The sequence below is a fragment of the Hemibagrus wyckioides genome, linkage group LG26 (genome assembly GCF_019097595.1).
Source record: "Hemibagrus wyckioides isolate EC202008001 linkage group LG26, SWU_Hwy_1.0, whole genome shotgun sequence".
NCBI lineage: Eukaryota > Metazoa > Chordata > Actinopteri > Siluriformes > Bagridae > Hemibagrus > Hemibagrus wyckioides.
In genome coordinates, this window is record NC_080735.1 from 5,808,204 (window position 1) to 5,821,972 (window position 13,769).

At 38.8% G+C, this 13,769-nt stretch overlaps 1 protein-coding gene across 2 annotated transcripts in view; it reads left to right on the forward strand.

Moving 5' to 3' along the window:
- gpc5a (glypican 5a) overlaps positions 1 to 10,343 on the forward strand; it is an 87,848-nt gene extending 77,505 nt beyond the window's left edge. For both annotated transcript variants that reach the window (XM_058380972.1, XM_058380970.1), the window contains exon 9: positions 8,260 to 10,343. In XM_058380972.1, coding sequence (XP_058236955.1) covers positions 8,260 to 8,411 — 152 coding nt within the window. In that variant the 3' untranslated portion in view covers positions 8,412 to 10,343. The remainder of the gene's footprint in view (positions 1 to 8,259) is intronic.
- Positions 10,344 to 13,769: the final 3,426 nt, after the last annotated feature.

The window sequence follows — 13,769 nt, forward strand, 5'->3', positions numbered from 1 at the left end:
TTGTACAGTTAGCTTTGAAAATGTCCTAGCTTTTGAAATGTATAACATTTACCTCACAATTCTGGCTAATCTTCAGACTTTAGGATTATTTTATACGCTCTTATTAGATTGTTTTAGTTTGATGGAAAAAATCATTCGCATTAAAGCAAAGAGTTTCTGCTGCTGAGGAGATTTTCTCACCAAATGACAAACAGTTACATTTCACACTTATTTTCTGTTGCAGCTTCTATATGGAAATATGTCCAGAACTTTTTATTTTTCTACAGCATGACTTCTTTTAAACACTATTAGCATGATAGCATTTCTATTTAGCTAGCATACTTCAACAAAAGTCTTTTTTCTTTTTTTTTTTAGCTAGCTTTAGAAAGCTCACGGTTGGTTGACGCCGTGTGACTTTCATGTAATTGAGTAATTTAGCTAGATTTACTCCAGCTAATACGTTTCCTCTCATCAATTCCAGCGAAGCGAGAGAATCCTTCCTGCATGAGCCGCTTCGTCCTTCACCACACCGCCGTGTGTTTATTTATCAGCTAACACACGCTGTGTCCATATGTTCAGCTAATTAAATCACAGTGCTCTGATCTCCCCAACGAGAATGTGTTAATTACTGAAACCGTCTCCGTCTATCAATTCGCACCCACCTTTTTTATTTATCTGACTCTTTTTTCCGCTTTCTCTCTGTTCTGATCTATTTAACCCATATGTTAGTGCAGATTTCACCTGAGCACGCTGTACTGATTAGCTAACTCTGATTAGTTACATGCCATGTTCTCATTTTGTCTACATTAGCATTGTGTTCATTAGCTAGCTAAATGCTTCCTCTGATTACTTCACACTATAACTTTTTTTTTTTTTTTTTTGCAAAATTATCGAGTATTTTCATTTTAATTTCCATTTACTTTACAATTAAACACTTTCAAATTACCTATATTAATTTTACAATTTTACCTCTCAAGGTATAGCCTTTATTTTATTATTAATTATATGAATTATAATTTATTATTAATTAATTATTCATAATGTTATTTATTTTTTAGGTTTATGTAATTTATGATTTTACTTCATACTATTTTTTAAATTTCAATGTATATTTTAACATAACTTTCATTTGAATGTAAAATTTCAGTTTCTTATATATATATACCCTGTCTTACACACACTATCTTATACACCGATCAGCCATAACATTATGCCCACTGATAGGTGAAGTGAATAAGACTGATGATCTCCTCATCATGGCACCTGTTAGTGGGTGGGATATATTAGGTAGCAACAGAACATTTTGTCCTCAGAGTTGATGTGTTAGAAGCAGGGAAAATGGACAAGTGTAAGGATTTGAGTGAGTTTGAAGAAGGGCCAAATTGTGATGGCTAGACCACTGGATCAGAGCATCTCCAAAACTGCAGTTCTTGTGGGGTGTTCCCGGTCTGCAGTGGTCAGTATCTATCAAAAGTGGTCCAAGGAAGGAACAGTGGTGAACCGGTGACAGGGTCATAGGTGGTCAAGGCTCATTGGGTCAAGGCTTTTTTGGCAGCAAAAGGGGGACCAACACAATATTAGGCAGGTGGTCATAATGTTATGCCTGATTGGTGTACATCTACTAGCCTAATTATATATTTTATATATGTTGGAAAATTTGTGCTCTCTAAGCATTTTCACTTTGAGTATCTATTAAAACTTCATAACAACTCCTTTCTTCCAGATTCGCTTTTACATTTTTTACACGATGAGCACTTCACCTTGAAGGTCAGCTTTTGGCCATGTCGAGCTCTCCGCTCCACTATGCTCCGTCATTCTCCTTCACTGCACCCTTTAAAGGGAAGGAGCCTGAGGCTCTGTATTTGGGCAGCAGCCAGACTCTCTTGTCTTTCTCACGCTGAAATGTCAGATGATGGAGAACGGCGGCCTCGCTCCAAATATTTTAATAACTCTGTTTAGATCCCGTCGTGGCTGGCGACACGTATAAATTACAGCTTGGGGGAAAAAAAAGAAGGGGAAAAAAAACAAGGCTAGGAACACCACACACTTACACGTACACCCACACACACAGCTCACTGAAGGCTGTGTTCCTTGTTTTTGTGAAACGGTCTGATAAATCTGACAAGGCCGAAGCGATTCATCACGGACGCGCCACTGTGTTTCCTTTAACGGCCTCATTGTGTAGGTGAATATTGATTTTTATAGCCGCACGTGTCGCGTCCATAACAGATATATGAGATTGTCAGAGCGCTAACTAGCAGCAGTTAGGATTCATTAGACAATTCGTCGCAAAGATACGGATTGCCAGTGTATGAGTACGTGCCTTAGGTTTCGTTTACAACTGACTAATGCAGTCAACATTACAACAGTGCAATAATTGAAACCTAATAAAGATACAGCGTTGAGACTCCTGGCAGCATATAATGAAATAAAAGCTGTACGTTAGGATGTAACGGAATGAGCCGTGACTAAGCTTTCCCTGGTGTAAATGGGAGCTACTTTTTCAGCGAAGGAAGCGTTTATTACACTTTATCATGCTGTCTGTTCAGTGTCTTGTTCAATAAGCGGACACATCTAAACAGGAGTCTCTTATCGAACCTTACGATACGATTCATAAGTAACGTTACATCACTAAAGCTGTACATGTAGGTGAACAGAAGGACTCAGAAACAGACACGATGTGTATATTCAGATTTAACTGAGTAGTTAAAATTCTTACAGCTTCAGCTGTGAATACCCTTGAAAAACTATGGAATGCCATTTAATATTAAATGCAGAAATACATTAATTTGACACTTTTAATCATTTAATAGTATCGTTTCAGGACATCAGAGGACATTGAGACAAGCTGCAAGAGTATCAGATGAGTGCTAGGTCAGCTTATCCTTCAATCCTTTGCATGTTTTCTTTACAGAAGAGCAAATCGTGTTAACCAAAGCATTATTTTTATTCCTCAAATAGAGACATAAACCTGAAAAACTGTCCTGATCTAACTGTAGTGTACCAACCCTAACAGTGTTACTGACCTCCACCTCCATCCACACACTACTCTGTACAGCTTTTCTGCTACATTTCTTGTACCACACATCACTACTGCTTCTTTTTGCTTTGACTTCTGTCATTTTTCCAAACTTAAACTGTTTTATATTCAAGCGTGAAACTTTCCACCATGTTGGACGATTTCATTTCCAGCTAATGATGTCATAATGGGCGTCACAGCCTCCAACCAATCAGGCCGCTTCGCTTCAACTCGTACTCAAGGGAACGGCATGCTCCTAATTACAATCCACACTCATTATCAGCACACAATTCCTTTTTAATGGTTGTTTGTATTTGTTTCACACTTGAAAAACTTTCACCCTCTTAAAGTTCTTCAGGAATGTGTAGAACGTAGAAACCTTCAACCCGAGGGTTTCTTTACCAGAAAGTGTTTTGAATTAAAAAGCATTTTAAGGAGACTTGATTATGAAATGAAACCCTTACGAATCCCTGAAGAATGTTTTATTTATTTTGTTTTTTTTTCATCAATCATGTTTTTTCATCGATTTATACCTCTATTTGGTCCAGACAGACACACACCAGGTGGTGAAACACTAACACACACCACTTTAAACACACATGCTTAAGTATTCAACATGTAAATATTTAAGGAGAACTGGAAACACGCACACAGACACGCACAATTCTCCCAGAAGTTAAAAGTGTGTGAAGATAAACACAGGACATCTCCTGGTCTGCTTTTGCTTCCTTTTTGCGCACTCTATTTCATCCATATTGGATGAAGGGTGTGAGTGCCCCCCCCCTTCCTTCTGCTTTAATTAAATATCAGAGAGACTCATTTCACGCCACATTCTCACTGCTGCTGAGTGTACACACACACACACACACACACACACACACACACATATACCTTGAGATAGGCTCTGGGTGTTTGGTTTAAGCAGCTGGTGTGTGTGTGTGTGTGTGTGTGTGTACACTCAGGCCGTCCTGCTCCACTGTGAGCTGAATTCAGATTCTAATGTTTCCTTCTGTAGTGTGCACTACTTACAGTATCAGTGTTCTGCCCCATCACCCTGACCAGGTCTTTACTCTCTGCACCGGGTTCTTTTTTTAAAAATAATAATAATAAAGTAATACAGTGAAAAAAAAGCATTGTTAAAGGTGCTGCATAGTGAGAGTGGGTGTGTCCTGTGTGTTGGTTGTGTTTGTTCACTTGCACTGTCAGCGATGATGTGAAGCCTCCATTATTCAAAATCACATCAGAGATACAGCTCCAGGCGATGTCCTAACTGCATGCCATCATTCAGACTTGTGCATTTGTGTTGACTCCAGAATTCCTGGTTTTAGAACCAGGGTTAAGTAAGAAAGTTAGTAAGTAAGGGACCTAGTTATGTGCTGTTTCTCAGGCTTTGCAGTCTAAATCAAGACTTTTATTTGCTCTAAACTCACGTCAAGGGTGCCAAGACTATAAATCAAGTTCAAAACCTCTGATGCTATAGTACTAGTCAATTCCAGTTTGTCTAGCTCCAATTCCCTATTCTAATCTGGACTGCCTAAATCTAGACTCTGGAATCATGAGTCATGTTGAGTCAAGAGTCCTCTAGAATCAAAGTTTAGGACAATTCAGTTCAATCTATCTATCCAGAGTCCCTACCTCCTAGTTAAATCCAGGGTGCTTAGTTCTAGAGATCCACTATACCTCTGTCCAAGCTCCCCTTTCTGTAGGCCTGAACTCTGGAGTCTGAGACAAGTCTAGTGTATCTAGCTCTAGAATCTTAATTGAGTCTAGAGTCCGTAGCTCTGGACACCAAGTGCAGGGTTTTAAGTGAAATTCTAGTTTGCTAATTCTAGTTGTAGTTTGCTAGATGAGTTTCAAATCTTAGAGATCAAGTCCAGGGTTTTTGACTCTAGAAATAAAGTTAGATCTAAAGTTCCTAGCTCTAGAGTCTGAATTGAATTTGGAAAACCTGGCTTTTGAGGTCAGGAGGTCAAAGTTCGAAGCTGTAGAGACTGTCTGTAATGAGTCCAGGGTCCCTAGCTGTAGAGTTTGGATCTTGTCCAAGGTTCCTAGTAAAGTTCAGGGTGTAAAGGGCTTCAGAGTGCATAGCTCTGTCTAATCTTATCTGGAGTCAGAGGTGTGAACTGTAGAGTCTGAGGTGAATTCAGAGGTACTAGCTGTATGGTGGGAGTATAATAATAAATAATAATATAAAAGTGTTAGGGTTCTCAGAAGTCCAGAAATTATTTTCTAGTTGGAATCCGACCTCCTTCTCTATAGAGACCAGTTCGGGTCTTATAGGAGGACTGAGCTCTAAGTACCTAGCTCAAGAGTCAAGAATAACAGTTCCCAGCTCTTGGATCCAAATCTAAAATTCCTCTAGGGTCCTAGTGAAGTCCAGGGTTTCCTGTCTCTAGAGACATCTCTTAGCAACTCACAGTCACACTTTTACAACCAGTTTTTGCTTCTTGCCTGCAGAACCAGCTCATTCTTAGCCCTACAAGAAATATGCTGATATTATCATGCCTTGAATGTTAAGGTTTTTTTTTTTTAATCAATGCTCCTTATTATATTAATTGGCTGTAGCCTGCAGATAGCTATTAAAAACAGGCCTGGGGTGAAAAATCCCAGAAAGACCCTCAGGAAAAATATTTACCCTCGACTATAACACAGTCTCACAGCTTTAAAAGCTTCAGTGGTAGTGTCCAGAGTTATAACAACTGTTACTACAACTACTACTCACAGTAATAATGTGTCCAGGGCAAAATTCGGTGAAAACTGTGTGTGTGTGTGTGTGTGTGTGTGTATGTGTGTAGCGCATTGTGTGCATGACACTGTATTTATTAGTGTTCATCCTGCACTATGACACCCTGTTATCAGGCTGTAGAACGTGTCATGAGCCGGATGTGTAATTGCAAAGCGCAGCTCTGTAATTTGTTCTAATGATTATTTACGATTTGCAGCGTAATCACGCCCAACTCGTGCATAATATCATCCTGATTTAATTGCCCTCTGTGGGAAATTCCTGCATTTCCCTTTCCATTCTGCTCTTCATTATTTGGTGTGGAAATGAAACGAGCTGCTGTTTCGTTTGCTAATTTGAATATTAATCGGCTGTATTCCCCCAGCACACGGCCGCTTAATCAGGGGATTGAGAATATCGGCACGTCGCTGGACAAACGTTAAACAAGAATGCGCGCCAAACCAAAAGCTGCTAATAAAAAAGGCTAATGAGAGGTTAATACCAAAAAGGAACACAAGAACCTTGATTCATTATGCAAATCATGATTTAAGGTGAGCACATGCAGACTTCTCTAGCCTCTTTCATGTAGCCTCTTTCATTGCTTTTAGCCGGCTAGCCAGCACTGCACAAATATTAGCCAGCGGGATTTAATCTTAGCTAAAGTTGACCTTTTAATAATTTCTTAGTTCAGCTAGGATGCTGAGCATTATGTCGAGCTGAGGAAGAGAAAAGAACAACTAGTGTTTACGCAAATAGACAAAGTTGACTAGAATTGATAAATATAGAGGTAACAACTAGCTAATTTAGGAATGATGCTGTCATTGAAGTGGTTAACTGCACAAAGCTAACTTTAAAATAGCAATACGATGAAGCCTTCACTTCTAGTACTGTCTATAATTACACACATATAATAAGGTATTTAGGTATCTAGCTAGTGTTTACACTGGTGTTATAATTAGAATAGCTAGCATTAAAGCAGGCATGGCTAACTAGCTGGTAACTAAATAAAACAATGTATCAAGGCAATACTGTACTGTGCTAAGCTAAATAAAAGTAAATAGGTTGCTAGCTTCTTAGTTTGCGAAACTGCAACACTATTAAATAAAATATTCATGACCACAGTAATTATTGCTTTTTTTTTATTTCAATTTTAATAAATGTCATTTATTTATGTGGTTAAAATGGATCCACTCACACAGAGAGGGTACAGTGATTAGTGGAGTTTATCTGAAAGCCCCGCCCCACGTCTGCCGCCTAAAATGGTGTGATGAACAAACTGACCTGAAGTGATGAGTGAAGTTTATAAAAACACACGCTTCAACACAAACGTCTGTTTCACCTTGATCATTATTTCGTCTGCGTGTTGACACGACGCTCAGTGTGTGTTCGCGCCCCTCTCCATCCCGTTCGTCTTTAATTGTTTTTCTCTCGCAAGCATGACTTGGGCGGCTGTGTTTCAATCCAAAAACTGCCTAAAGATCAATTCTATGGAGGAGAATAAATATCCCACCCTCGCTTTTTTCGCAGCATGCCTTCAAAAATGGCTGTCAGGAGCTCCAAGGCAAGGAGGAGGGATCGATAGTGCTAACTGAATCAAACACACACACACACACAGCTTTCTGTTCACAGCATCATGCTGAACGGGCTAACCGATCTTAGCATGAAGTAAACAGGCTAAAACAAAAGAGTAAACTGGCTAAACTAGCATCGCAGTAACAGGTTAAATCATCAACTAGCGTTACTGTTAATATACTAACACACAAGCTAGCATGATGGTAAACAGCAGTACGATCAGGCATGGTGGGATTAAACCGTTAGCATTATAGTAGCAGATGTTCAGCATAATGTAAGCAGCCTTGTGCAGTTTGTGAATGTGGATGGAAAGTTATTCAACAGCGACTATTATAAAAACATTTAATGCTGTGGTATTTTGTTAATTTCCCAAAAGGCTTTTTTTTTTGTTTTTTTTTTCACAAAACATAACCAAGATAACTAAAGAAATCCAAATATCCTGTCATGGCTGTAATAAATCACCTCAAACTCACCGTAGCCAAGAAATGTGCAGAATCCTCTCAAGCAAAAGAAAATGTCCGAAAAACATGATGAATTGTTCATTCTTTAGTGTTTGTTGGCTGAAAAATTGTAACATCTGGCAACCGATATGGGAAACTATGTAACGGATATTAAGAGCGAGGCTCCATCCCAAATAAACATGCTGCTAGTGCGCTGGATTAGTTAGGAATTCCTACTGCATTTTAGATTCTTGAGGTCACGGCTAGTTCGTGTTAGTGCCTAGTATGTCACCTATTCAATGGCTCCATCCCAAATTCATTCTAAGTCTACATCCCAAATCACAGACCTCCTGCTGATTCAGTGTCTATACTGGAGAATTTTAAGGCTTTTTCTTAAGTAGCAGACTTCATGTCTAGTACTAGGACATTGTCCATTACTAGTTAGTGTTCTCCATGAAATGTTTTAAGCTTCTGACCCAAATTCTTATCTAGATACTTACGAGAATGTCCTGTCTCTCTTTTTTCAGTAAATGAACAGAAGCCTGATGATATCACTCACCATGGCTCACACACACAAGCTGCTGGACGCACCCTTCAGGCTTCTTCAGGCTGCAGGAACACACACGGTGCCGTGTCAGTTCTCAGTGCAGCATACACACTGCTCATGTTATGGAGGTAACACCTGAACACACTCCCACTCCTGAACCTGGACGCAGTAAAGACTCTGTACCAAGACACCTTCTCATCTCTCATCTGTTATCTTTTCTTTTTTTTTTTCTTCTTTACACTGCCGACACTGACACTGGTTCCATAACACTTCTCTTTGTGTTAAGGGCCCTCTGGAGTCAATGAGGGTGAAAAAAGCACCCTGAGATGTTCCTGACATTCCCTTACAGACAAGGGCAGATTTAAACAGTGTAGGTGATGATTAAGGGGGCGGGGCTATGCTCCTGGGGGAGGATGATTGACAGGCGCAGGGCGCGCGACTGACCCGCAGCTTCTGACAGCGGTTTAATGGAGGAAAAGGAAAACAGAGGAGGAAATACAGCAAGAAACAGACAGAGTATTCCGGAAGACGGGTTTTAAACTGATTTCATCTGATTGCTGATTACATTTAATATCTGAATATTCATTACTATTGAAATTAATATTCATGAGAAACAGATTAGAGCTCAGGAGGATTTAAATGAATGCATTCACCTTAGTCTTTACAGACAGACAGACAGACAGACAAAGGAGATGATGGACGTTTAGACAGACAGATGGGCAGACAGATGAATACAGAGCTTTCTGTATAAGCCCCACCCACTCAGTGTATTGTACAAGATAAACAGGAAGGTGAATATAGAGCAACCTTTATAAGCCCCGCCCACTCAAAATGTATTGTAGAAGGCACAGACAGACATATAGGTAGATGGACAGGCAGACAGACAAATACACAGTGAAGAGTGAATAAAGTCTAACACAACCCTGTTGAAACTTTTTTTTATTTGTTTAAATAAATAACACCAAAATAAATCTTGTCAGATCTTTTTTTCACCTTTAATGCATTATACAACCAACACAATTCAAGTGAAAAACAAATGTGTTAGGAGGAAAAAAAATGACTTACAATAACCTGGTTGCATAAGTTTTCACACCCCTTAACTAACGCTTTTTGTCACGGCTCCATTTGCTTGTGTAATGCAGCACTCTGGCTGTTTGGGGAAAACTCTCCCAGCTTGGTTTGGAAATAATTTTATTCCTCTCTTCCTTGCAAAAGTGCTCCGGATCTATCAGTATAGTGAGGGGATCTCCTGAGCATAGTCCTCTTCAAGCCACTGCTCTGTCTGAGCCATTCCCAAACATTCATCATCATCTTCTGAAGCCACGGCTTGGGTTTGCGTGTTGGCTTGTTGTGCTGGAGGGGGAAATTTTTCTTCATCTTCAGTTGTCTAAACAGGGACCTGCAGGTTTTATGCCGAAATAAAACACTATTTGGAGTTATCCATCCATATTCCCTCTCGCACAGAGCCCCAGTCCTAGCTAAAGAGAAGCAGCTCTGTAGCACCATGCTGCCATCACTGTGCTTCACTGTGAGGACGATGTTCTATAGTGATGGTGAGGACCATGGTTTCAGCATTAATATGAAACCTAGACAATCAGACAGAAACAGCTGATCTTTATTTGCAGTTCATTATAATCATATCACTGGTTACAGGAACGTGATGATACAACCAGATTATTGTAAGTAAGTTTTTTTCTTGTTTTTCCTCCTAATTTTTTGTTGGTTGCTATAGAAACACTATATGTTTAATGATGACAAATGATGGATCTCTGCTTCTTCAACGTGTGTTGTGTAATGATGTCTGAAACACTGTGGGCTTTATAAAGGTGTTATTATTGTTATCAAATATTCATCTAAACATTTTAAACAAAGTTTTAATACACTATACTTTTTTTTTTCTTCAATGATTCTTCAAAATGTTTTTAAAGCGGAACAGTGCAATATTATCTATTTCATCATATGCTTTTTTTTTTTATTCTCGGTACTATGTACCTAAAAGTATATTATAACGCTTATTTTATTTTGATTTGATTTTTTAATAACCTGTATGTCTACTATTTTTTACAGAGCACATTAACAAGCTAAATCTCTGTCACTTATTTATTTCGGGTTTCTAATGAGAAGCATTAAACTGATATGTTGACCTCATTCCGTGTGTGTGTGTGTGTGTGTGTGTGTGTGTGTCCTCCTGTACTGAGCTGATAACGATTCAGTGTAATAACACAAATCATTAATCCCATGAGCCAATAGCCTTAAATTAGCCAGCTAGCCACATAAGCCTATTAGCATGAAACATTTTTTTTGCCACCCACATGGAATTTCTAAATAAATCCATAGATGAAATGAGTCCATTAAACATGTATAACAATGGGGTTTTTTTGCCAGAAGTTTGATATCTGTGTCAGTCAGTAATGAGCCCCGAGGAAATGATGCTAATTACAAGTGGCTGAAGGTCGCTAACTGTGTTTATTCTGATTATTAATAATAATAATAATAATAATAATAATAATTAGTTAAACCCATCAGAAGGAGCCTTAAATGAAGCAGTTATATTTTTTAACGGAAGGTTTAATGCATTTTTAATGAGTCTATAAAAAGTGTGTAAAACGCTGCCTTTCAGAAATGTAATATCTGAGGAAGGAACGCTAGGAAAACCATGTTAATTAAAAGAGTACACGGATCACTAACAGTGCTAACAAAGCCGCAATATAAAACGCTTTTGTTTGTATCTATATTATTATTCTCTTAATGATGATAATACAAATCAATTAAAGTCATAATGAGTTAGCGAGATAGCGCCTTAAGCCTATTAGAGATGCGTTATTGTTTACCCAGAATTCATTTTTATGAATAAATCTCGGGCGTCTTTAATAAAAGCCGAACAGATGAAACGAGTCCATTAAACATGTGAAACACTGTCAGGCTTTCCGAAATGTGATTTCTGCTAGTAAGTATTGAATAGCGGGAAAATTATGCTAATGAAATGCTAATTATCGTTGTAAGAGGATCGCTAACAATGCTAACGAAGCCCTGAAAATCTCAGAATTGTGGGGGAAAAAATGCTCATTCTGATTTAATGATAACAGAAATCAGTCAAACCTGAGAGGATTTAACTAGTCAGTTAGCCTCACAAACTAATTAGCATGCCACTTTTACCCATAATGCATTTCTAAATCCTACATGCTAAAATGAGTTCATTAAACGTGTAAAGCAATGTTTTTTTTTTCTTCAATTTCAACCTCATAAACGCTTTTGCTGGGGAAAAAATGATGCTAATCATTGTGCATGAGGCTCACTAACAATGCTAGTGAAGTGCTCAGAGATGACAGAAAATGATTTTATGTGTAAACACATTACTCTGTAAAAGATTCTAAAAATTGTTAAGCTTTTCTTGAATTTGTTAAACCGTCTAAGTTTAACCAAATGAGTCTATTAACTGAAATTCTACCTCAGAAATATAATAATTACACAGATAATACTGCTCATATAAACTCGTATCAGCTATACCACATGGAAACTAGCTGGTTGTGTGATAAAGCACTGGTTTATGAAGTAGCTAGCATGATATTTTCCAATTTTAGCAAGTAGCTACAAAACTTGTGTTCATGTAGATTGTATTTAGATATATTTAGATATTTATCCTCAGATTTAACGGTTCTGTTCAACTGTTGTCCTCAGAAATGAAATAATTTAAAGGTTAAGGGAGTCAACATCGCAATATAGCAAGCATTGTTTCTGCTTGCTAGGTAATGTGATAATTATCTAGCAAAATACTTGCTAAGAACAAGCACCAGTAGCTAGCATGATCATGACCTATAAGATAATTATTTGTGTGATTTTCTATCAGGAATATACACTGGTGTTCCCCTGACAGGTGGAGGTGTGCACAGACAGCTAGCAAACTAGCACCAATAAACAGTTTGTAAATTATTGTAATATTGATGCGTCGGAATGCAGTAGCAGCTTCAGGATTAGCGAGTGTGCTCCTGAAGTCTACATTGCTAGGTGACTAGGGTGCATTTAGGAGCACTGTCAGAACGGGGTGGACGTCTTTCTTAACAGGTTTTAGCATCTAGCAGGAGAAAAAAACAAGGTCACGCGTATTTGGAACACAGCTCTTTAGATCCCCTCCCGCGTCGCCCGCCTTATTTTTGAAATTCATTAACGCTCGAACCCATTTAGCGCCTGAGCCCAAGTGGGAACGGGGAAAATTGAAAACTCAGATTTAATTTTGTTCCCTTTACTTCCAGGGGAGTTCGTCCCTCACGGCTATTAGCACAGAGCCAAAGTTCAATCACAATTAGGCTGAAAATGAAGGTCGCTAACAAAAGAGTAGTGCGCACTAGTGACCTTAATACACTCTTATACGCGTGTATTCTCTTACACTCACAGTCTTTCTTAAATGAATCAGTGGGGTGTGATGAAGGAGCCGGGACCACGGCGGAAACCTTCCCATCATATGTTCCTATGTCTTTAGAAAATCGAGTGGATTTTCCGAGCAAGGGTTCGAGATTAGTGGTAAAGTGAAGTGCGCACTCGCTGTGTGAGTGAACACAGGGCTGAGTTTCTGAGTAGAGTGTTAATGTGCTCACAGAGAAAGCCTACAAAAAAAAGACAGGAAAAGAAACTGTATAAGCGTAACAGCTTGAAAGTGTTCGTGATGAAAGGGAGAGAAAAAAATCAAGGGAGTAACAAAGACACATAAATGAGGATGAGAAGAACAAAATGAAAACCAGAGAGAAGGAAGACAGGAGGAATGAAAAAAAACGAGAAAGACAAGGGTAGGAACAAAGACAATGAAAGGGAGAACAGAAAAGGGGAATGAATGAATGTAGGAAGAATGAAAAGCAATTTGAGAAAAATATAGTTCCTGGTCACTTTATTAGGAACACCTGTGCATTACTGCAATCAAAGACCAAACATGTGGAAGAAGCACAATGGATAAAATCATACTGCTACACAACAAGACTGAGAAAAACATCAGAATGGGGGGAGGGGGGATCTCTGAATTTAACTGTCTCTAGAGTTTACGCAGAATTGGGGAAAAAAAGACCTGTCCTGTGTGTGGAGGGTCTGCAGGCTGAAACACCTTGTTGATGAGAGAGAGATCAGATGAGAATTCAGTTCAATTGATTTGTTTAACAATAGACATTGTCTCAAAGCAGCTTTACAGAAATATACACTGATAGAATAAAAATGATACAATTTAAGATTCTATAAATATTTATGCCTAATGAGCAAGCCTGAGGTGATGGTGGGATGGGAAACTCCCTGAGATGATATGAGGAAGAAACCTTGAGAGGAACCAGAAGTGAACCTCATCCTCATTCAGGTGAATGAACAGGCTGGTTTGAGCTGCCAGGAACTATATACTGCTCAAATAATCACTTGTTACAACCATGGTGAACAGAACAGCATCTCAGCATGTACAAAACATCAAACCTATGAGCTACAGCAGGCAAAGCCACATCAGGTTCCTCTCCTGTCAAC